General features: G+C 36.9%; 1 protein-coding gene across 1 annotated transcript in view; it reads left to right on the top strand.

Annotated features, from left to right (window-relative positions):
- The window catches only part of AKT3 (AKT serine/threonine kinase 3), a 152,878-nt gene that overhangs the window by 7,593 nt on the left and 123,101 nt on the right, over positions 1 to 22,184 (top strand). Inside the window, exon 2 of the mRNA XM_036381402.2 lies at positions 5,013 to 5,167. Coding sequence (XP_036237295.1) covers positions 5,122 to 5,167 — 46 coding nt within the window. The 5' untranslated portion in view covers positions 5,013 to 5,121. The remainder of the gene's footprint in view (positions 1 to 5,012; positions 5,168 to 22,184) is intronic.

Raw genomic sequence — 22,184 nt, 5'->3', positions numbered from 1 at the left:
ACCTGCTTTGGAAACAGTTACAGCCTGTTCGGCTGTTTGGGAGGAGTCAAACTCAAATTTGAGAAGAACTCCTAATAGCTTGATCTGCTACAAAGAAAAAAGAGCCCCCAAAGCAAGGAAAGAAACGTGTGTGATGGAAGCCACTGAGAACTGCTTTTTTTGGTGGTGTGTATATTGTGTGCATGCACAAAATGATTCAGTTAATTTTCTGAAAAATAAGGAGATGGAGATGATGAGATTTGGCTCTGCTTACATGGGGGATCAAAGAATCTCAGTGAGTCAGACAAGGGGAATCAGAAAGGTTCACTTACTGTTCTTTTCTCCCCAAGCATTTTACTAAACTTATGAAAAGGGAAAATGGTTGTACTCATTTATTATGAGAACAAGGTTGGATGATTCACTGAGTTGATAATGGTAGAAGAAGTTGTGGGGATCATTTCTGGAGGCACTGAACTTGATGCTCCTGGTATCTCTCTGGTAACTTTAGTTGGTAAATGTGAGAGTTTCTGTTTTTTCTCAGCTCCAAAATTGTTGAAAGTAGAAGCCTTTGTTTATGAAAGTTCTTACAACAGAGAACTGAATCATCCAATTTACACTGAATTTATGGGTACTGTCTTCTTTCCTTAGCTGTCTCTTGTCATGGGGAGAATGGGACGATGCCCAGATTTCAAAGGAGTCTTGTCTGTTCTTATGAATCTTGATGATAATTCACTTGCACATAGTGGTTGTTAAGTGTAGACCTGAAACACAGCTTTTAGTTCTTCTGCTTGGAAGGGATTTCTTTCCTTCTCACTATTCACCAGGTCTCTGTAGGTAGCTGACTGCTGTGATGGGCATGAGAGCCTCCTTTAATTTAAAAACAGGAGCTGGGGAAAAGCTGGCTTTCTACTGAATGGTCATTGCTCATTTTAATTGTTGATTTCATAGTTCCAATATGGTAGCATCATGAAGTAAGATGGTTTTCTCTATATTGTTGATATTCTTAAAGTTCAAGATGAAAGCTGAGGAGATGTTGGCTAGTTTTTACCATGCCCCAGGGAAACTATGAGCCTTGGCATAGGGATCTAGAACTCTGTTGGTTGTAGTAGTCTCTGGTTAATCTTTGGTCAGAAAGTTGCCTTTGAAACCTTTAGAACTAGGAGGAGCTTAAAAGTATAATACTAGATAATTGTTTTATCTCGCACTACAAAAGTGGCTTAATAACTTCCTGAAGAAAAAAGGAAAAGTTGTGCATTTTTAATGAGATAAAACCCCCCAGCAGATGTTTGCATAGAGTCATAGAATCTGGAACAGATCTTTCCAACTACTAACCTAATACTTCCAAGTCTGTCACTAAACTGTCCCTAAATTCTTCACATCACTGATTGTAATGGAGTAAATTTTTACACCTGCATCATAAAGTATGCTGACAGTGGGTTCTTGTATGTATTGTGCATACACATGACTATCTGATCCTGTCTGCAGAATACCCACAATATATTGTTAATAAGATATTGTTCCAAGTTTGATAAGATACAAAAAAGAGGGGAGGAAAGAGGTAAATCTGATGTGTTCTCTAGTTGCTGGAAAATATGTAAGAAAAAGTCAAGTTCTTCCCTGTAGGAAACAGCTGTAATGCAAAACATTGTCAAATTCAGCTCTAACATATTTTCATCCTGTTTATGGGTTCATCCTACATAGCAGTAAGGTAAACTGTAAAAATTACTGCATACTGGCTGCTGAAACTTCAAGTGCATTGGGAGAGCAGAGTTGATTGCTAACAAGTATTTAAATTCTATGTCAGCTGTGCAGAATAAACATTTCTGTGGCTTTTCTTGATGTAGTTGAACTTTAGATGAAATGCCATTTTCATGTGAGAATTTTTGTTCTATGTGTTTCAGAACAACAACTCCTTTACATCTATACACAATTCTTTATTACATCTCTATACAATTCTTTATTACATCTATTTACAATTCTTTATTACATCTTTAGGAAAGGCTTTTGTGTGACTATTTTTCACTATAAGGCCAGTTTTGGTCATGATAAGAAGTAGTTCTCAAAATTCTGCTCTTCTGGAGCATTGTTGAATAACTTCTAGAGTAAAGGAGTACAGCTTTTAGAAAGGCTCAAAGGCATTTAATAAGGGATAATATTACAGATGCTTACAAATGGCTTCTTGAAAGTGTAGTGGGCACATATAACATTTATTTTCATTAGCTTTTTAATGCTTTGATTTATCTCCTTCAGCTTCTTATGTAATTCAGCTTTACTTTTAATTACCCAGTAATGGAGCAATCAATACAACCATAGAACTGTTGGTAATTTTAAGGTTGTTTCTGGTAATACTGTGAAGCTAAACTGGGGATAGTGCATTTAGTTTTATCACCATATTGATGTGATCTTTGTATTTTGGGGATTTTGTTCAGAGTTTAGTAAAGCAGTACATGTGATGGGTGGGATGCAGGCCTACAGACACACTTGAGTTTGTTTCAGGCACTGTCTGACATGGAAGTCGGTCATAGATCAGATTTTGATTGTGTAACACTAACTTATTTGTAATCAGTGGGTAAATAGGGAGCTGCAAGCATGAATTCATTCATAAATCATGGACTGATTGATCAGTTTGTGGGCAGTCAAGATTATTGCTACTTAGTACAGAAGTTGATTTCTTGTAGCTGTGTCTTCACCAATAAGAATAAATCATGGCACTGTTCAGAAGTGCACACTAAACATGGAAAGTTCATTACATTTGCCAAAAGGGTAAAATGTATTGCAGAATATGCCAGCCCAAGGTAAATACTAAGTGTTACATTGCTTCTTGTGTCTTTTTAGCTGGGGAAAAAAAAAATCAACTGTGATTACTTTCAAAGAATGCAATGAAAGTCTTGTAGAAAACTGAACTTAAGTCGGGTATTTGGAAATTGACACGCTTACACTTTCTTCCCAGAACAGCTGCTCTTAGGTCACAGTTGTTTGACACCCACCTCTGGGCTTTGTAAAGATTTATGTGTTTGTAATAAGAGCTGATGCTGTGCTGCAGTGATCCAGAACGGCGGAACAGCAGCCTGCTTTCAGGCACGTGTCTTAATCTGTCAGATCTCTTTTCATGCACAGCTGATAGACTTGCTTATCTCGTTTAAAGCATGCAAACAAAAGTCCTGAAAATGTCTGACCCAGAAATTAGCTCTCACATTAGTAAGGTGCAGGATGTGGAAATGCCTGCTTTGGTTATTTCTGCTGTACTGGCTTGCGTATAATATGATACCTGAGCAGCTAAAGTTAGATCAATTAACATCACTAAAGCATTGTCATGTCCTTCCAAAATGTACATAACATTTTCTTTTAGCTCTTATGAAAGCTTAGACAGGGTGTGTTTCTATAGACACAGGTGTGTGGTGTCCTGCTGCACACGACAGGGTGTGATGCCAATGCCAAAGGCTGTGTGTCACCTGCAGGTCTCACTGCCATATCTGCCAGTGCCATGGGGATGTCTCAGAGGCACACTTGTCAATATCACTTCAACTTTACAGTTTAAATGAGTTTAACATTGTGATTTTTACTTTTATGCAGAACAAAATACTGAGTGTTTTAAAAAAATAGTTTAGTGAAAGCAAGACTTAAATGAGCACACTAGTGTGTTTCTGTAAAATCGGGTTGTGCTGAATTTTTGTTGCATACCACCTGAAAAAGTACTCATGCCAAGTTTTATTTTGCATGTTACACTATTCTTTCAGAAATAGCCTTCCATCTAGTTGCTGTGTCATACAAATACACGTATTTCAAATGATAAATAAGAAATAATCTGTATGTCTATAATGGTTCCGGTTTTGGTTTGTACTTGATTGTGTTAAAAAAACTGATTTCCCAGTGCTTTCTTCATTCATTTGTTGCACAGATTGCTTCTAGCCCAGTCAGATTTGTTTCTTTCCTGTTTATATTTGTTGGTCAGTCTGCTAAATGGATATGTATGGGCTGCATTTGACAGCACTAATCTTGTGTGGGGGTTCCTGTTCTGTGCCACCACTGAGTACATGTGTGCTCCTGTGCAGAGCTGTGCAAGGGTGTTCCTCCACCATCAGAGAAATCCCATTTCTTGGCCTCCCACACTTTTCTGGATGAGCATTATTTGAATGCTCTTCTTTATTTTGAAGGCTGGAGGGGAAAGGCAGTTTGCTGGCAAAAGGAAACATCTCTGGCCTCTGGCTTCTCTTCTTACTTAATTGTTGTGCTGTTTGTCTCCTCTTCACAGCTGTTAGGTACTTTGATAGTGAGGTGGTCAAAAGAGAGGGTTGTGGCTTCTGAGAGTGGTATGTCCTGTTCCAGGACTAACTTCCCTTCTGTGCCCTGCAGGCTGAGGTTTGTAGGGAAAAGAGCACTCTTCTCACTGCCTGGCTTAAAGCTTTGAAAGAATGTACACTCCTTCTTTTTATAAACTGAATGTTTGGGGATGTTTTTTGGTTAATTTGCTTAAGAAGTTGTCTTTCTGTTTGTCATCCTTGTAGATGATGCTGTTTTTGAAAAACTCTTGTATGTTCAGGGTTTTTATTGGCTATAGTAAAATTACAGTGGAAGTGGCAAGAATGTAACCTTTCATTTCATTTTCTTACACTCTTAATATGATTGTAGGTAGCCGTAATAGAGGAAGCATTTGTCCATTGCATGGGTTCTGACAGCTGTGGGAACAGGGAAAGCTCCTGTGTGTTCAGAGTTGGGTTTTTGAGGCAGGACCAGCAGCCTTTCATTTAACAGCATCCTGTGCATTAGTACAAGAGAATTCTGCTGTGTGCCTTTTATAAAAGTGCCATATGACTTAAATTTTAACACATTCTGCTGCTTTTTAGTATTGTAGTGTTCATGGAAAATGTGCTGTAAGACTAGAAACATGATTGTGTTATACAGTTAATTAAAAATAAAGGCAGATTTTTAATATGAGCTCAGTCAGTGCAATACATCAACAAAGACTTTTTTGTTGGCTGTCAAGTGAGAAAAACAGAAAAGACTCAAATTCTTTCTCTAATATTTCCTTCCAGTCTGACTCATCAGTAGAAATTGTGAAGAGCTGCAGAAGAGAAGCCAAACAGACAAGCTGATAACTCAAAGAAATACTCTTTTGAGTTTGGGGTTCAGAGTGGAGTCATCATGAGCGATGTTACCATTGTGAAGGAAGGCTGGGTACAGAAGAGGGGTAAGTTCTACCTTTGCATGGAAAGTGTTTTCTGATGTCTCCTACTCTGAGTGCAATGGTATTGCATGGTTACACAGATGAATGATCTTGATTTATCTTCTGGTCTGGAGCAGATTGGTCAGATTCAGGCCTTGTTGGTACTGATGTGTAACCCTCAGCACTGCCCCTGTTTGTGGGGGTGGCTGGCACTGCAGAGGAAGTTGGACTCAGTCATTCCCACTTCACCTTGGACCTTGTTGCTGCAGCTGCTGTTACCTGTGCATCAGAATAAGCTGCCTGTTGTGGCAGCTGGAAGAGGCAGTAATAGAAGGTGTGCACTCAAAGGCTGTCTGGAAGCTGCTGCAGATGCGATACTTTGTGGGAGATTTCCTAGATGCCAAAATCATTCAGTGTGGCTCAGCTTGTATTACAGATGCAAGTAGTCCCAGTAAAATCAACATAATACTTGCATGAAGCTCAGCATACACCTAATTACTCAGCAGACCTGGAAGCCATATGATTAAAGAATATGTTCTTAACTATAAACCAGTATAAAGTATGATTTTCTGTTATATTTGAATTTCTGTGAATTCTTGAGATGTCTCTTTAAATTGTTTCACCATGTGATTTGCAAATTTGGGGAGGTTGCTGTATGTTCAGCTTTGAATGTGAAACCTCTAGAAATATCTGGAATTCATATCATGTGATGAACTTTGGATGAAATCTTCCATGCTTCATGATGCTCTGCTTTAGGTTGTGGTTGCACACATGATTATTTTCAAAAGAATATAACTTCTCTCACAGAGAGGGGGGGATCTGGATTTTAGGGTGATTTATGCCATGAGTTTCTGTGATCCTAGCCCAGAAAGATTAGACTGAAATAGTGGGAACAAAATTACCCTTTAATTTACAAAGAAATGCTTTGCTTCAATAGCAGTGTGTGAAGACAAAGATCATTATTAGCTTTGTTATTGCAGATTGACATTAAATGTCAGGGAAGGCAAGATAATGAGGGAAAAAGTTTATTATTCTTCTATTATTCCTGCATAAATTGTATTTCAGGAAGCATTATGGGTATTGTAAGTGAAAATGAGCTAAACCATGTTAAGCTTAAGGCCTACTTCCTATTTTGGAGTATATACCTGTATTTATAACAAATAATATTTTACATGACAGGAACTATTTAAATTTTGAAATTATTTTTCCTTTCCACCTTGTTGTTAGTTACTCAATTTGGAGATCTGATTTCCTTTTTTGTTTATTTATTATAAATTTCTTTCAAATGTATTTGAATGGTTAGGATGCTCCAAATAATTTTATTTTACATGACATCAGTTCCTTCAGGTAATATTTCTCATTCTTATTACAACTGCTATCAACTCTGTGAGCACTGGATATGCCTATATTAATTACTGGGATCCAGAAATGGACACTGAAATTCAGTGTCTTACTTAATTTTTGACATTCTGAAATGTTAAATAAAGGTTTTTTTTCCTTACCCTGTTTTACTATCAATTAATTGAAGAAAAGCCCACCAAGTTGACATTTTGAGGTCAGTTTTGTTAATAATTGTTTTCCAATTAAAGGCATTTCATGGCATGCATTTTTCCTTATCATGAATAACTTTGAATTTATGGTTGTTTTTCTTCGTGCTAAACATAACTGTGTAGGTTTTAGTGGAAATTTTTTTAATTGCATCTAATACTGTCCTTAATTTTCTTTGTCTGACTTGTTCTGGTTGTTGGTGTGTTAAAGTGTTTCTTTTGTTTGCTTCTGAAAACAAAAGGAAAAGCACGGTCGTGTTTCACAATGCTAAGATTTTGTAAGCATTTTATTCAATGGTTATACATTTCATATGTAATGACAACTTTTACTCTGACCTTGCTCTGGAGCGAGAAAATCAAAGTTGCTAAGTGCATTTGTTAAATTTTGCCAAGAAAAAGTATCCAACTTTAATCTATATTCTGAGAATACGCTCAGGTAAACACTTATTTTGGCAGCTCAATATTCTCTGTCTGTGTAAAGAAGCATCGTGGGATTGGGTAAAGCTGTCTTGCTTCCACAAGTGATCATTCTGTTACAGTTTGGAAGTGAATTCTTTGATCATCAACACTTGATTGGCATTGGCTCAGTTCACAGGCTGGTTTTGATAGGTACAAGCCATGTTCTACTGGAGAAGGGCGAGTGTGGGATCTCTTCTCCAGGCAGACACTGAATGAATTCCAGCCCCAGTTACTGGTCCTTTGGACAGCCCTGAGCCAAGTGTATGGTGCAGCACAAATTTCTGAGACCCCAGACTGAATTTATCTAGAAATAAACATTGTAAACCCTTCCTGCTGGGAACTTAGGGGCTTGGGCTGCATCACTTGACTTGATGTGTTTCTGTTATGCTGAATTATTTGGTCATGTGGCTATAGCCCTGGACCTCTTAAAATTGTCCCCTTCAGCACTCAGTATGGTTTGTGATACAAGGAAAGGGAAAAAAAATCCAACATCTTTTTGTGATTCACAGCCCAGTCAGGAGTATGAGGATGACTTGAAGGTATTGGGATGAAAAATGGTTTTGAGGAGTTGTCTAATGAGATGGGCCATTACAAAGGCGAGTTAGGTGAACTCAATGTAGAAATGAGAGGGGAGGACTAAAAATAGAGCTGGGGATTGCTCTCTGAATTGAGACTCTGCTAGAGAGAGGCTAGGGAAGACAGGGTATGTTAGGGCACCATGAATGGCTGTGAAATGCAGTGAAAAGATGTTTGCTTTATTGTTATTCTTAGTGCTGTATCCATGTCAGTAATAGAGGGCTGAGGGCTATATGTTGGTGAGGTTTTAAGCCTGATGTTGAGCACTAAAGCCATGTAGCCTCACATCTGATTCTTCAAAGACCTATTTTTCTGTGTCTGCTTAAATGAGGCACCCATTAAAGTGTTAATGTTTAACTGAAAGTCAAGAAATGGCAGAATTGAGTTTTTTTGAGACTGATCATACTTGGGCTTTGAGTAGTCTTTAGGAGGAGCAGTTTCAGTGTGTTGAGACCAGATGATACTGTGGAAGAGTAAGCTGTTGTATATGAAAGATAAAACAAGCAGAGATGACAGGCTGCAGGTGAGAACTTTGGGCAATAGAAGACACAAGACCCAGGGAGAAGCAGTGTCTGAGAAGCTTGGGGAACCTTGAGTCCCAGGTGAAAGGAGACCCTGAAGCACAGAGACTGGGTGTGCCTGAACAAGTAAAGCAGCCCAGCAAGAGCAGATTTGGAGAATGCAGTAATTGCTGATGGGGACTCGATACCTATCTACACTTAGTGCATTTGTAAAGTGAAGTGGGTGTTAATTTGGCCTGGCTTCTGTCTGTTTCTGTGCCCCTTTGGCAGTGGCAGTGCTCCTGGAGTACATTGTGTGGCTTTCAGTTTCATCTGAAAGGAACCAGGCTTGTGCACTGTGGGACTGCTTCAAGCAGCAGATGAAAGTGCATTAACTAGGGTGGTGGGAGGATTTGCTGCAAAAGCACTTTCCTTATCTGAACTGAAGTACTGATTCAGATCCCTGTGAGACCAGAACCTGAACAAGTGGAGAGCCAGCAGAGCAGTCTCCTTAGAGAGGAGTCTGTGCTCAGGCAAGAGAGGAGTGGGAATGTGCGTTGTAGAATGGCTTTATGGTGGTAACTCCCTGTCTTAGATCCAGGGACAAGCACCAAGCAGCTCATGGCCTGTGTCCACATGTGGCTGCAAAGATATTTTTGCAGTTCACTGGCTCAGTGAGGAAAATTTTTATTTTTTTCAGTGTTCTCCAGTTATACCTGTAGCCAGATAAGGAGAGAGATGCATTGTCTTCCTTTATGAATTTACTTTTTAGATGACACTGACATTTTTCCTTGTAATGCATACAGATGAAAGGGAAGCAGTTTTGACTAAAAACCTTAAATAGAGTGACCTGAACCTTGTTGCTGATACACAGAAATTAAATATTTGACATTATTGCAGTTTGTGTAAGCACTCTGCAGTACTTGCTGAAATGACTTTGACATTTTGGATTTGCAGAGGACAATGTTTTGCAGAATATCTTTAAATTTATGTAAAAGTTAGTATCTTTAATTTTACTTAACATGGTTTTACTGTATTTACTAAATTAAATTTAATGATTTGCAGAGAGGGATATGTTTTTAATTTATCAGTTTGGAAACAGATTTTTTTTTACATTATGAACATGCCTAGTGTGATTAGGGCTATATCATTGCAAAAGTGAGTTTTATGCATATAATTAATGTGGTATTTTTTCTTTAAAGCCAGAGTTTTCTGAGTTGTAGACTTGACCTTGTCTGTGGTCTATAATAGTCACAACAATTAGATTTAAGAATCTTTCATAACTATGCTTAATTGCAACCTAATTTCTTTATATATAACCTGTGCACAGAATTTCAATTAATTTAAACATACGAAAAGAGTTAAGAGTCTCTGTTACCATGTTATTGAAAGATCATTAGGGACAAAGAGAGAATTGACACAGATGCTAACTTTTTAAAGGACCCAGTTTTATATTTAACATGTCAGCTAACTTTGTCTTTAATTGAAAGAGCAAGGCTTTGGTTTTGGTGAGGATACAAGTAGTGTGTAAGGCCCAGCACATGGCTAAATCATTGTTTAAAGTCAAAGCAATGTGTAGTCAGTTTAAGTTAGCGCTTGTGTTGCCACACTTTGATGCCTGACCTCTGTTTGGGCTTTGTGCTGGTGTGGTGCATTGGGTGATGCAGCTTCCCATGGCAATCTCCACGTGACTCACATGGTACATGGACCAGCATTCCAGTTTTGTAGAGAGGGAACCAGAGTCCAAAATTGTTGTGTCTTAGCTGTAATAACTTAAGAAGTTTGATGTAATGAGATGGTGGTAAAAAACCAGATGTCATGAAGCTTTCCTGTAATGAGATTGTCCTGTAAATAGTGTATCATTGAAATACTGTAATAAGATTTTTCACTCAATGTTATTCTTTTTTTTTCTTCTTTTTAAAAATGCCTTTCATAACTTCTTAGTATCTGAAATTGAAGTAGTGTTAGCATTTCTAGACTTATACAGTTCATAGAATGTGTTTGATTTACTGTGATGAGGTTGACTCAACTCTGCTTTGTTTTCATTTTTGAGATTCAGGACATTATGGAGGTATCATGGGATTTTGAGAAATAACCGTGTGGAAAATATTTACTATTGTTGTATCTTCTATCAAGAATAATAAATAGCGTAGTGGAATAAATCTATTGTTCCAAATAGTAATAGAATTGTTGTTTAAAGTACAAATTATTTATAGTCTTAGGGTAACATGTCTTCTCCCTCCTCCCCCTGGCTGAAATCCAAAAAAAGAACTGTATTATTTCATGTAGTGGACATTGGGTTTTACAGTTGAACCAAGACCAAACAGATGTTAATTTTGGAAATACACTCTGGAGATTGAGCTCATGTAGTATGTTTGTGGCTTTTTTTGCCTCTGTTTGTTTTGTTGGGGTTTTCTTTTTTTGGTTTTTTTTTTTTTGTATGTTTTTTTAATGGGGGCATAAATGCCTTGATTGGAAAATTAATCTCAGAAGTTATGGTATTAATTGAGTGTTATTCACAAGCTGTCAGAAATCTTGTTTGCAGATTGTCTAAATTATTTGAGCAATTTAGCACACCTCTAACAAAGATGAATTTAAATAGACTAAGTTGAACATCTGCTACACAAAGTAGAAGAAATCAAAATTATTTTTTTAATTGTCTTAGCAAATAGTAGTTTAAGGTAAAGTCTTGATTGATAACTTGAAACTAAATAAGCCTTTCATATTGTAGTTGCTCTAGTCTAATTCTATCTAATTAATGCAGAATGTGAAGTTCCAACAAAATATATGAATTTAAAAGAGGCAGTTCCATGTGGACCAAAGGGAGGAAAAATGGCAGTGTGACATTTCTTATATCCTATTCTTATATGGTAGCTAGATTTTTTTTAATTCCCAGATAGTTAAGAGATTGCTATATCTTGGACTCAGTGTAGAAATGGATTTAGGTAAATCTGTAAAGTTGCTTGCAGTCAGGATTCTTTGGAGTTTTTTGTTTGTTTGTATGTTTTTGTTGTTATTGTTGGGTTTTTGTTGTTTTTAGGTTTTGTTTGTTTGGGAATTTTTTTTTTTTTTTCCCCACATACACAGATCTATGAGCACAGATCTATGTATTTAGATGCTGTTTTCCTGCAACAACCCTGCTGGGAGAGGAGGCTCTGAGCCCTTTCTCTGTCCCACTCACTTTGTAGTTGACTACCCAGATCTTCCTTTTGGAATAGTTATAACCTTTTTATCCATACTTTTCCTTGAAGAGGATCAGAACCATATGAAAATCTTAAGCTTGTTGTAACTAGGATGAGGTGCTCTCTTTGCTAAATAACTTTATTCCAGATACTTTTTACCTAATGCATAGCTGAGTGTAATTTTTTCAGCTCTCCACCTTGTATTATTACCAGTTTCTGTTCTTAAAGGCAGCTTGCAATAGAAATTGAAGCATGAAACGCAAAGTATTTTAAACAGTCTCAGGATTATCCTTGTTGCAATATCCTTGTTGAATGCCAGTTTAGATAAATGTGCATAGTTGATTAATTTTTAAATTTTTTAGAATTGTTTTTATTTCATTGTAACTATAATAGAGACTGTTACCAGTTTTTAAATGGCTGTACAGTTTTGATTTTCATCAGTAAAAATGGAGCTCTCATATATGGAGCTGTATTGTAGATGATAGTGGCTAAAATTCTCTTTGTTTTCCCTGAAGTTGCTTGTAAGGCATGTTCTGGTGCTTATTGCTTTGGGCATAAAGCTTTTGCATATCCTGAGTTTTGTGGTAGAAAAGTGCTTTTGCTATTTCTGATAGCAGCAGGTTGCTTGTTCCACAGGAAGATACCTGGGCAAGGAGTGTTTTGGAGTATTCTGGAGCCAGTGGCCTTTCATGTTCTTGTATGTCTGTTCCATTTCCTGTGTAGTGGATACCGCCTGGTTGCTCACGTTCTGAAGGGTTTCTCCATTCCTGCTGCTTTCTCTTACTCACACTACTTAGTTACCCATGAAGCAAGGTTAGCCATTTTCTGTTGCAGGGATTAGGGAAGCAAGATGTTAACAATTCATTGCCCTTTTCCTGCTCACAACCCTTCTGGCCTGGCAGTACTGCTCAGCCAGCAAATGTCCAAGGGATGCTGTTGGGGAAGAATTTGAGAAACCATTTGGCAAATACATGTGTTCTGTTTATTAAAACCTCTGCTTTTTACTTGAAGCTTAAATAGTCATTTTGTATAATACCTTTGGCATGCTGTACATTGGTAACATCAGTTATACTTGAAATTCCTTTATGTTTGTGTTACTTTTACATTGTTTTTGTAAGGATAATATGCTTGCAATACCAGAACTTCTGATACCTGGTAAAAACCATCCTCTCTCATTATACCTACATGCCAGTCCAGCAAATCTCCCAAGTCTTTTTGGTTTATTTTATTTCAGAAGCAGTCTGTGTACCTGTTCTTCTCACCTCAGCTAGGTCAATCAGCTTATGCCTCTGTGGGAACCACTTCTTTAATGCTGCCCCTGCTGTAATCGTCAAAAACATTATTGAGGTCAGCAGCTGTGACTTGAAACTAGGTTCTGAAAAAGTTGTGGGACTGGACTAAGAACTCAGAGTTTTAGGGGGTGAGACAAATGAGACTGCAGGTTAAGATATAGGAAATAATTCTTTTTTTCAATAAGAAACTTTAGGGAGAAGACCAGGGAAGAAAGTTTTATAACCACTCAGTGCTGTCTTGGTTGTCTTTTGTTTTCTAAGAGGAACTGTTGACCCTTCATGAGCATCTCTACAAATTGTAGACAAGATGAGAGGCTTTTTTCCATTAAGACATGGAAAGATGCTGGAAGTGAGTGGGATCTGTTTAATCTCCAAGTTCTTGAGAGCAGTTTAATCTAAATTGCTGGCAAAACATTGTTGCTTATTTCCAAGAGCACAGACCTTAACTTGCTGTGGGAGGGATTCCGCTTCCCAGGGTAGGACTCCATCAGCATAATAGGGGAAGATCTGTTGAGACATGCTTAGATTTTGGTTCACGCTACACGTGAATGTTTCCAGAGCTTTGCTTTGGATGCACTGGCATGTCTGTCCTATGGACTTAGGAGTTCCTCGGCAGTGGGGATGGATGAGTGGTGGTCACAGTGTAAGCCACAGCTCGTAGCATTGGTAATTGGGAGATTGCTTCAGATGTATACTCCTTATCTGTAATGTTGGTGTACTTCCAGTCTCATTTTTTCCAGTGCTCTTTAATACCATCTCTGACTAGTACTACTTACTCTTTATCTCTCAGGTAGTCTATGTTGTTATTGGTTCCTTCCCTTGCAACTCAGGGCTTTGTTAGCTTACTTTATATAAACCTAAGTAAATTTCTTTGTAATCAGATCATTGCAACTGATGTCTTATTTACTGTAAATTCTTAGTTTATAGTTTGCTTTCTAACCAAGTGCTTTCTTAAAAGCTGATAGGAAGATAGGAAATGAATGTGTAGATGCCAGAACACTGATAAGAAAACACATTTTGTTTTTCTAGATCATTTAGATCTTAAGATCACTTACAAATTGATGACTGTCTTGACTTCGGGAGTAGTCTTCCCAAAAATATTGAATTACAATATGATATCATATTAACTAAATTAAAATTAGAAAATTTCCAGTTTCATTAGTTTCCAGTTTCATAGTTGTTATCAGTTTTGCATTAGAAATTCCAAATCTCAAATTGTGTAATCCTCAGTTATTTACATTTGTACAGTTGAAATACAAAAAAATTTACTGGGCACAGCTTCCTGATAGTCTTTTATCAACATTGCCACAATAAGAAAGTTGCTGTAACCAGAGCAGTCTTCACAAATAGCTGCTAATTAGGCTGAGATACTGAGAACCACACCAGCAGCAAGAGATTTGAGGGCTACTGGATACAAATGCTCTGTGATTTTGGTTGTGATAAATTTATGGACAACCTAGTTCATAGTGAAGGAAGACATGTAAGATGGTAAATTATATAAAAAACTGGGCCAATAGTACCTTAAATTTGGCACTCAGTGTTGTGGAAACCTGAATTTGTCCGAGTCACAGTTTCCCTCAGATAAAACTGAAATAGTATTGTTACTTCACCTCAGAGGCTTCCTGAATGTGAGTTTATCTTTGTGAAACTCCTAAATGCCTGACATTATAATATTGAGGCTTTTAAAATATATTTTTATATAATTGAAATACAATTTTTTGTATAGAAAGCAAAAACAATCTAATAGCTGAAATTTAGTCTGAATGAGAAGAAGTGAATTTTTTTGTCTTTGTTTATCCTGACACACTGCAGAAGAAGAGGTAAAATCCATTAGGTCATACAAAGAGAAAACTTGTTGAAGAAAATGAAAAAATCTTAAAGTTAGTTCTTTTGTTAGGCATCTTCCAGAGAGACTGGAGGAAACCCTTGAAAAATGATCCTTGGGAGAGTGTAATCTGTAGGAACATGACAGCATCTCTGCCTATGCTTGCACACTTTTGATCTCATGAAACTGCAGATGGATTAGCGGTATAACTTTAACACCCATAAAATTTCCTTCGAAGTAGTGCTTCTATATAGCATCTTTTGCTTTACTTTGAGGCTGGTATTCACTCTGTTTTGAACTTTGTTGGCTTTTTTAATATCATGCCAGCTTATGCATGCTGACTAATACATTGGAAACTTTTCTGAACAACTTTATTCTTATCTTGAGAAACAGCAGCAGCTACTATATTTTAATTAGAAGCTTGCAAACTTGCCCCTGATGCTCTTCCATGTTTACTTGAAACTTAAGTGGAAGCTGTTGCTGAAATGGGGGAAGTGTCATGTCCTCCCCTAGCTTGGTTGTGTTGGCACTTGTGCTCATAATGGTGACATGGTGAATCATGCCAGGAAATTTATCTGGCTGAAAATGAATCTATTTTTATTGTCCTAGCTAACTTTCAGATGGATCATTTCCCTGACCTGACTCACCATGGAGCTGCACAAACAGCAGAGCTGGCACACGGCAATGGGAGAGCGGCCATGTGGAGGGGCAGGACAGCTCCCTGCTAGGGGCAGCCCCGACCTTTGCAAGAGCAAATTGTCTACAGAACTGCACCTAAATCTTATATTGTCACTGCCACAGGGATATGGCACAACTAGTTTGTATTTCAAGATGGTTTTCTTTGAAATTCGTGTTTAGAAAAGAACCATTGATTTATTTTGTGCTAGTCCTAAATGTGATGGAATTAAAAAATGCCACCAGAAGGGTTAGCTAATTCCTATTCCTATGTGTTTATAGATTTTAAACAAACAGAAACTTTTCACAGAAGAGTGGCTTGGCTAATGTCTGGCACATTATGTGGTTCCTTAATCTAAATAATAGAGTAGCTTTGTAATCCTCTCGTGTTTATAGCTTGAAAGGTGTTTAAAAAGGGTATTTTAACCAAAAAACCTCTCAAAGTTTATGATAGACAGGTACTCTTCTGAGGTTAGTGAGTTGTTGGTTTCTAGGTATTATTGCAGATTAAAATGATTCTTGATGGTTGTCTGAGTTCAGAATATTCATAGTGTGTTGGTGGACAATCAGTGAAACTTCAGATAATGTTAATTTGTGAGTCTTTAGTTTTCTTGTAGATTTTCTGCTACATTAGGTCAAATTCTTATAAAGCAGGTTTTGTCTGAATGTCATTCTTTGCAATAAATATCCTGTTTCTGGGTTTGCTTGGTTATATAACAAAGTTTGGAGAAGGATCACGTTCTTTGATTTCAACTTACACGTTAATATTTTAAATGAAATTTTGTGGTAAATATTATATTTAACATCCTTTTGGATGGTTTTCAATCTCAGGATCTTATACTTCTAATTTATACCATGTGCTCAGGATTTTATGTGGAACTGCTGTTGGCACAAAGAGGCTTATGTAGAGATGATGAACATTCCCCTTTCCAACTATCCTTGCTCCAGAGGCAACAGGGACTTGCTGTTATTTGCAGCTCTGTGAACAACCATGCTGATATTAGATGAAATAGAAAACTTCCTTGGCAAATGAAACAAACTAAGTTAAAACTCCCAAATGACACCAAACCAGCTGGTTTTAGGGATTCTTTCAAGTACTTTGTGTTCCCCTACATCCTCTCCAGGATGAAGATCCAAGAAGTTAGCTGCATATATTATTTAGTCTACAAATGGACAGCTGGGGAAAGAGTTATAGCATGTTATTTGTGGTGTGTAAGAGCTGTGTCATACTTAGTAATGTATTTGTCTGAGGTGTTTTTTGTGCCAGCTTCCTCTGTATCCATATAGTCATTAATAGATAATCACACAGGTGTTGAGTGCATTGGTGGTGAGGTTTCAAAGGATCTGCTGTAGATAGGTAGTAATAATAATAATAATAATAATAATAATAATAATACCAATATAATATTAATACATTAATACTATTTTTATTACTATAGTTATCCCCCTCCTTCAATAATAAAAACTTGACCCACACAAATAAGTCGCATTCTAAAAAATTCTAACATTAATAGGTTTTTTGGGTTTTTTTGAGGAACATGCTTCAATAATTTAACTTATTCTTGCATAAGAATATAAAATCCAAATTTGTGTTTGTTTCTTGTAACGAATTTTCCTGTAAAAAAGGTAGCAAGTTGGCACTCCAGAGAAGAATGAAATAAATAGGGACAAAAAGGCTCTTTATGGGGAGGCAACATGAGTGCAGAAGCATCATTGTGTAGTCATCCAGAGTGTGTCTGACCTTTCCTCACAAAATGGAAGTATCTCTATGAATTTTGGTGGATAGAAAACTACAGGTTGTTGTATTCAGTGAAATAATTGTCACTGGTAAATTACCTCGCAGTAAGCATTTGTATTTTTGTAATAAACACCATCATGCATTATAGCTTCAGCATATTAATAGCCTTTCCTTTCTTGCAATCCACTATATTCCTTAAAAGCCATCTGTGGTTCATGAGCTTTTGATGTCAATATATTTGTAGCTTTCGCATAGAGGAAAGTTTTATATTGATTACATGCATGGTTTATAAAAGGGGTAGCTCTTGTCTTTTGGCAATTAACATATTTAAAAATGTTCCAAATAACTTGCCATCTTTAGAGTTCCTTAAAAATCTGCTTGTAGTTCTTCACTTAGAGTGTGATATTTTATTTTGTAACACACAAAGCAAGAAATTAATCTATTTTAGTCTTTTCTCGGATTAAATAAGTATTAGGAATTACTCTCTACTGAGAAATTCCATGCATCTTGATTTAGCCAATGTCTGAGGAATGCAGTATTGCTGTTTAGAGCACACCCATAGGAAGAGAATGGTGTTTGAAAATGTGCCATCTGAAACACAAAAGGTTTCAGTGTGCATAAAGCCTTGCAGAGACTTAGAATCAGGATAGCACTCAATAAAGCATCTGAAGTTCACTTAAGTCCTCATTGTGAGAAAAGAGGTGTCTTTTTGTAAATCTTAACTGCATTGATGTTTCTTTTAAATGATGGAATGGTGTGAGCTGCTATGGAGCCTGGGGTATCAAGCAGGTACCAAGGGCAGTGAAGATCAGGAGAACTTTCTCAGAGTCTGTTTTAAGGATAATCTCCAAGGAAATGAGCCTTTTATGCTCATGCTGTGCTGAGCAGCACTCTTTTTTCTGAAGGAAAGATATGCATTGATGGTCTCAGCTTCTATTGTAGTTAGAGATTCTGTTTCTAGTTTGAAATTGTAGAAATGGAAGTATTGGTAATGTTTTCAAGATATTTTTCTTTTGGTTCATACTGTAACTCTTACTGGATATTTCTGGTGTAAAAATCTGTCATTACTTTTGCCACAGTTGCTCTCTAGTCTTGTTTGAAAGAGTCACTGGTAAATGCTACAACATTTACATGGCTCTAAGCAGCTGATGAGCCTGTTGAGATTGGTAAAATGGGAAGGATACAGAGATTGGAGAAATTTGAAAGATGGGTTAGGAAGGCTGGGAAAGTGACCAAGTTTGGTATGGAAATGAGGTACCTCTATTGCTGGATAAAACATCAAGGAATAATAAAATGGAGAAAGTTTAATGTGGAGATAGGATTTCAGAAAAAAATACTGAAAGCTTGTGTTGCTAACAGGGACTGGTCATTTTTATTTACTTAAGAAAGCATGAAATGTCTGAAACAAACAAGAATTCCATGCTAATTTTGGTAACTTCTGTAATGCTGCAGAGCATCCTTGTCTTTCAGTGTTTAGAAGATGAAGTTAAAACCATTATTTTTGTTTGTTTGAGTTTTTTGAGTGCTTTGTTTATAATGCTGTTATATAATTATAAGGAAAAAATATAGACAAATAAAAATTTTCCCTGAAAACTCCCAGCTCAAAGTCTGTACTGGAAAGTAAAAGAATACAAGAAAGGAATAAATTTATATATCTCAGTAGTAAGGTGCCTGTCATCTGGGGATTTCAGTAAGGAGCTAGCATTACAAATTGGCAAGGCAGCAGTTTCATTTACCAACTAAATAAGATACGGTCATAAAAATCCATGTTTTAAAGACCAGGGTGTGAAACTTCAACTCAGATATTGCTTTCCATCACAACATATGGATGTGAAAGCTGGAAATCCAACAAAGGTACAGACATCTAAATGCCTTTGAAAGCAAATGCCTTAGAAAAATACTATGTATTAAATGGAATGAATTTATAACAGATGCCAAGATTCATTAGACAGCTCAAAAACCCCTTGGCTCTAAAGTTATCCAGAAAAGAAGATGGAATTATCATCTGGAACATATGTTAAGAATGAAGCCAGAGCATCTGTCATGGAAAACATGCCACTGGGCAGCTGGAGGAACACACAAAAAGCACCAGCTGAAAGAGTCTCTCCATCGAACGACACCAAAGGTAAAAAGGCTGTGGGACATCACACTGGATGTGTGAGGAGTGGTTCAGAGCAGACAAAAACTGCACAGGGCTTTTTGGCTCTTTGTGGGTTTTTTCTAGTATTATAAACTGAAGAGTTTTAGGTTGTTTTAATGTTGCAGAAGCAAGGAGTGATTAAAAGTAGAAGGTCAGAAGTAAAGAGTACAGGTTATTAAGTAGAGTATTTAAATATAATGTATTTTAGTTTATTTTAGAATTTGTATGTAATTTCAGCCCTGAAAAGAGAAATAAGATTGTGTAATTAAATAAATCTTCAGATGCATTCCCACTGATTAGCTTAATGTATAATAGAGCATTCAGGATTATTTTAATAAAAATCCAGGCTTATTTTATCCAAGTAACCTACACTTGGTGATAGTACTATGGATTACCTTTTCTCTGAGACCCTTGCTCTTATATTTTTCTACTTTTTTCGCTTCATAGGAGTTCTAGAATTTCCAAACCAGCATCCCTCTGCAATATAGTGTCTTTTGACTTGCCCTGCTATGAGCCTAATGTTACAAAGGTTTGTGTTGGAAACTGCAGAATTTAACATTATGAAAGCCTTTTAGTTGAAATGGAAGCTTTTAAATCTGTTATCTCAATCTGTCTCTTGCTCATGCGTTATGCAAAACATTTTATTAAATATAATGATCTCAACAAAGTTTGTCCAAGTAAGCATTCAGTAATTTCTTAGATTTGGTAAATAGATTTGGTTTGTGTTTTATTTTCCCCTTGTGATATTCAAGGGGGGGAAGAAAATCTCCCAAACAGGGGTGTGGGTGTGTGTGGGTGTGTTATGGTTTTTGGGTTTTTTTGTTTGTTTTGTTGGTTTCTTGGGTGTGTTCTTTTTTGTTGTTTTGTCTTGTTTTGTTTGTTTGTTTTTGTTAATTTGGGTTGTTTGTTTCTCCCCCTCACTGAATCATCTCACTGATCCCAGCCTAGCACATGGGAATGAGTGTATCCTGTGAGAAATTTGAACAGCTCACTCACCTTCTAGATGCATCTTATGATTCTAAGTAGTGAACTAAGACTGTTAGTTCCACTTAGCAGGATAACAAGTTTAGGCAAAATGAATAACTCTTCAAACATATCCAATGTTTATTGATAGCTGCAACGTTTCTGCTTCTTCCACTTAAACAGAACATGAGTGTTCCGGTGATTATTTATTAATGCCTCATAAAGGAGAGAGAGGCTTGCAAATGCAATTCAGCTGTGCTTACAGGCTCAATGTCGAGGAAACAAAATTTGGTTTCATTTTTGCTCTTAAATATTTACAGATAGTATTTTTATCCCATTTACACATTTGGTGTTGGTGGAGCTCAGTTCAGATGCCTTCTTCTCTTGCACTGGAGGTAAAGCATCTATCTTTAGTCTGTCCTGCAGAGCCTGCACAGTCACGATTTTCTACTTCCTCAGGTTTATCTGATTTATTGTGTAATTTGGTCCAGTTAGGATTCTAGTTAAAACCAACAAATTTTGTCAGAGGTTGTCTGCTCTGTCAAATTCAGAGCAGATTTCAGTTATGTTATATGAAAAAATTAATCCAGCACACTCCAGAATATCCCTTCTCCTTTTGTTTCTGTGGCCATTTGCTCGTTTGTGTGCATGGCAGTTGAAATTTCTGTGTATACAGATTGTTATAATGTACTTCTGGTAGTATTGAAGGCAAACTTAGAAATAATGTCTCTGGCAATAAAAGAAGTGAAAAGACATTGTGTAATATACTATTTCAAGTTATGTGTTGCCTAGAGGTTTGAAATGCAGTTGTCCTGTGCTCACTGCTAAAGATTTTTGCTCAAGAGTCCATAACAATAAAAAATCTTCAAGAGCTAAAAATACAGGATTACTGTATTCTTTGACCTGTGGTCAGAGAGTTGGCAGGAGTTGTCTTGTATTGTTTGTTCAAGGTTTGTTTGAAGAGAACAATTATAGGATGATCATTAAAAATATTGACATATTTTTCAGGAGCAGAGGATTAAAAACACATCTTTAAGAAAGAGGGTTTTTAAGTATTAAGGTGGATTGCATTAAAGAAAGTAGGAACAAAAAGAAAACATTGTTTAAATCTTAATTTGAATTCCAGTTATTGAGGAAGTGGTTGTTTGTTGAAATTGTGCATATTTCTGTGCATTTTCATTGTAGTATTTTGATACAATACCCTACAAAATCTAATTTAACATGATCTTGATCTCTTAAAAAAGATAGGCCACCCCTCCGTGTAGAAGATCTCCAGTAGGATGAGAGGAGTCCTTGGTGGATTTTTATCAAAGACTGTATGAAGACTTCATCTCCCCATTTTGATGCACAGTCAAAATCAATCTAGACATAGAGGGTGATAGTTAGGACTGAGAGGGTTTGCCAGGTTGATAGCCTTGAGTGAGTGATTCTCTGGTTTTGAACTCTGGTTTGCACGGATGAGAGTATGTGGGTTCCCACAGTACAGCTCTGCTGAGTTTATGCCAGGTTTTTTGCTAAATTAGTTCTGTAATAAAATTGGAATGTTTCAGTCTTTGTCTTTCTGCTGTGTAGGGTCAGCACGCCTGCTGTTGTTTTGTCCTTGTCCCTGACTGAACTTTATTCCTTTCATAGCTGGTTTGAGATGTTGTTTTGGGAATTGCCTGTGAAGGTGGACTGGCATTTCCCTCCATTTTCCCTTTGGATGTACTGTTGGGTGTAGTCACTCATGCTCCTCCCAGAAACTGTCTTAAGCAAAATAAAATTTCCCCTCCAGACACAGTTTTCTTAAAACCTAGGTAATCATTAATTTCATGATGTTTATAATATCTGATAAGGTGACTGTTATCAATGTTGTACCTATGATGACAAAAGAGTGCTTCCTGTGTATAAAAACTGTTTATTAAACAAATTGAGAGTTGCAGTGTAGATACTCTTAATAAGATAATGGAGAAATGTAGCACTTTCTCATAAACCTCACTAGGTTGGGAGAACTAGTACAGTTGTCCTTATGTTGTAAACTACCGACTAAAATAACTAGATAAGTGCAAAACTACTGGTCTGTGTTTCCAGCAAGGCTGCCAATTGAGATTATGTACTGACACATTTTTATTTGACTTAAAAATACTGGAAGAAATTTTGAGTGT

Source organism: Molothrus ater, chromosome 3, assembly GCF_012460135.2.
Source record: "Molothrus ater isolate BHLD 08-10-18 breed brown headed cowbird chromosome 3, BPBGC_Mater_1.1, whole genome shotgun sequence".
NCBI classification, from domain to species: Eukaryota; Metazoa; Chordata; class Aves; order Passeriformes; family Icteridae; genus Molothrus; species Molothrus ater.
Note: the sequence above shows the minus strand (reverse complement) of the source record. Positions and strands in the feature narration are given on the sequence as shown.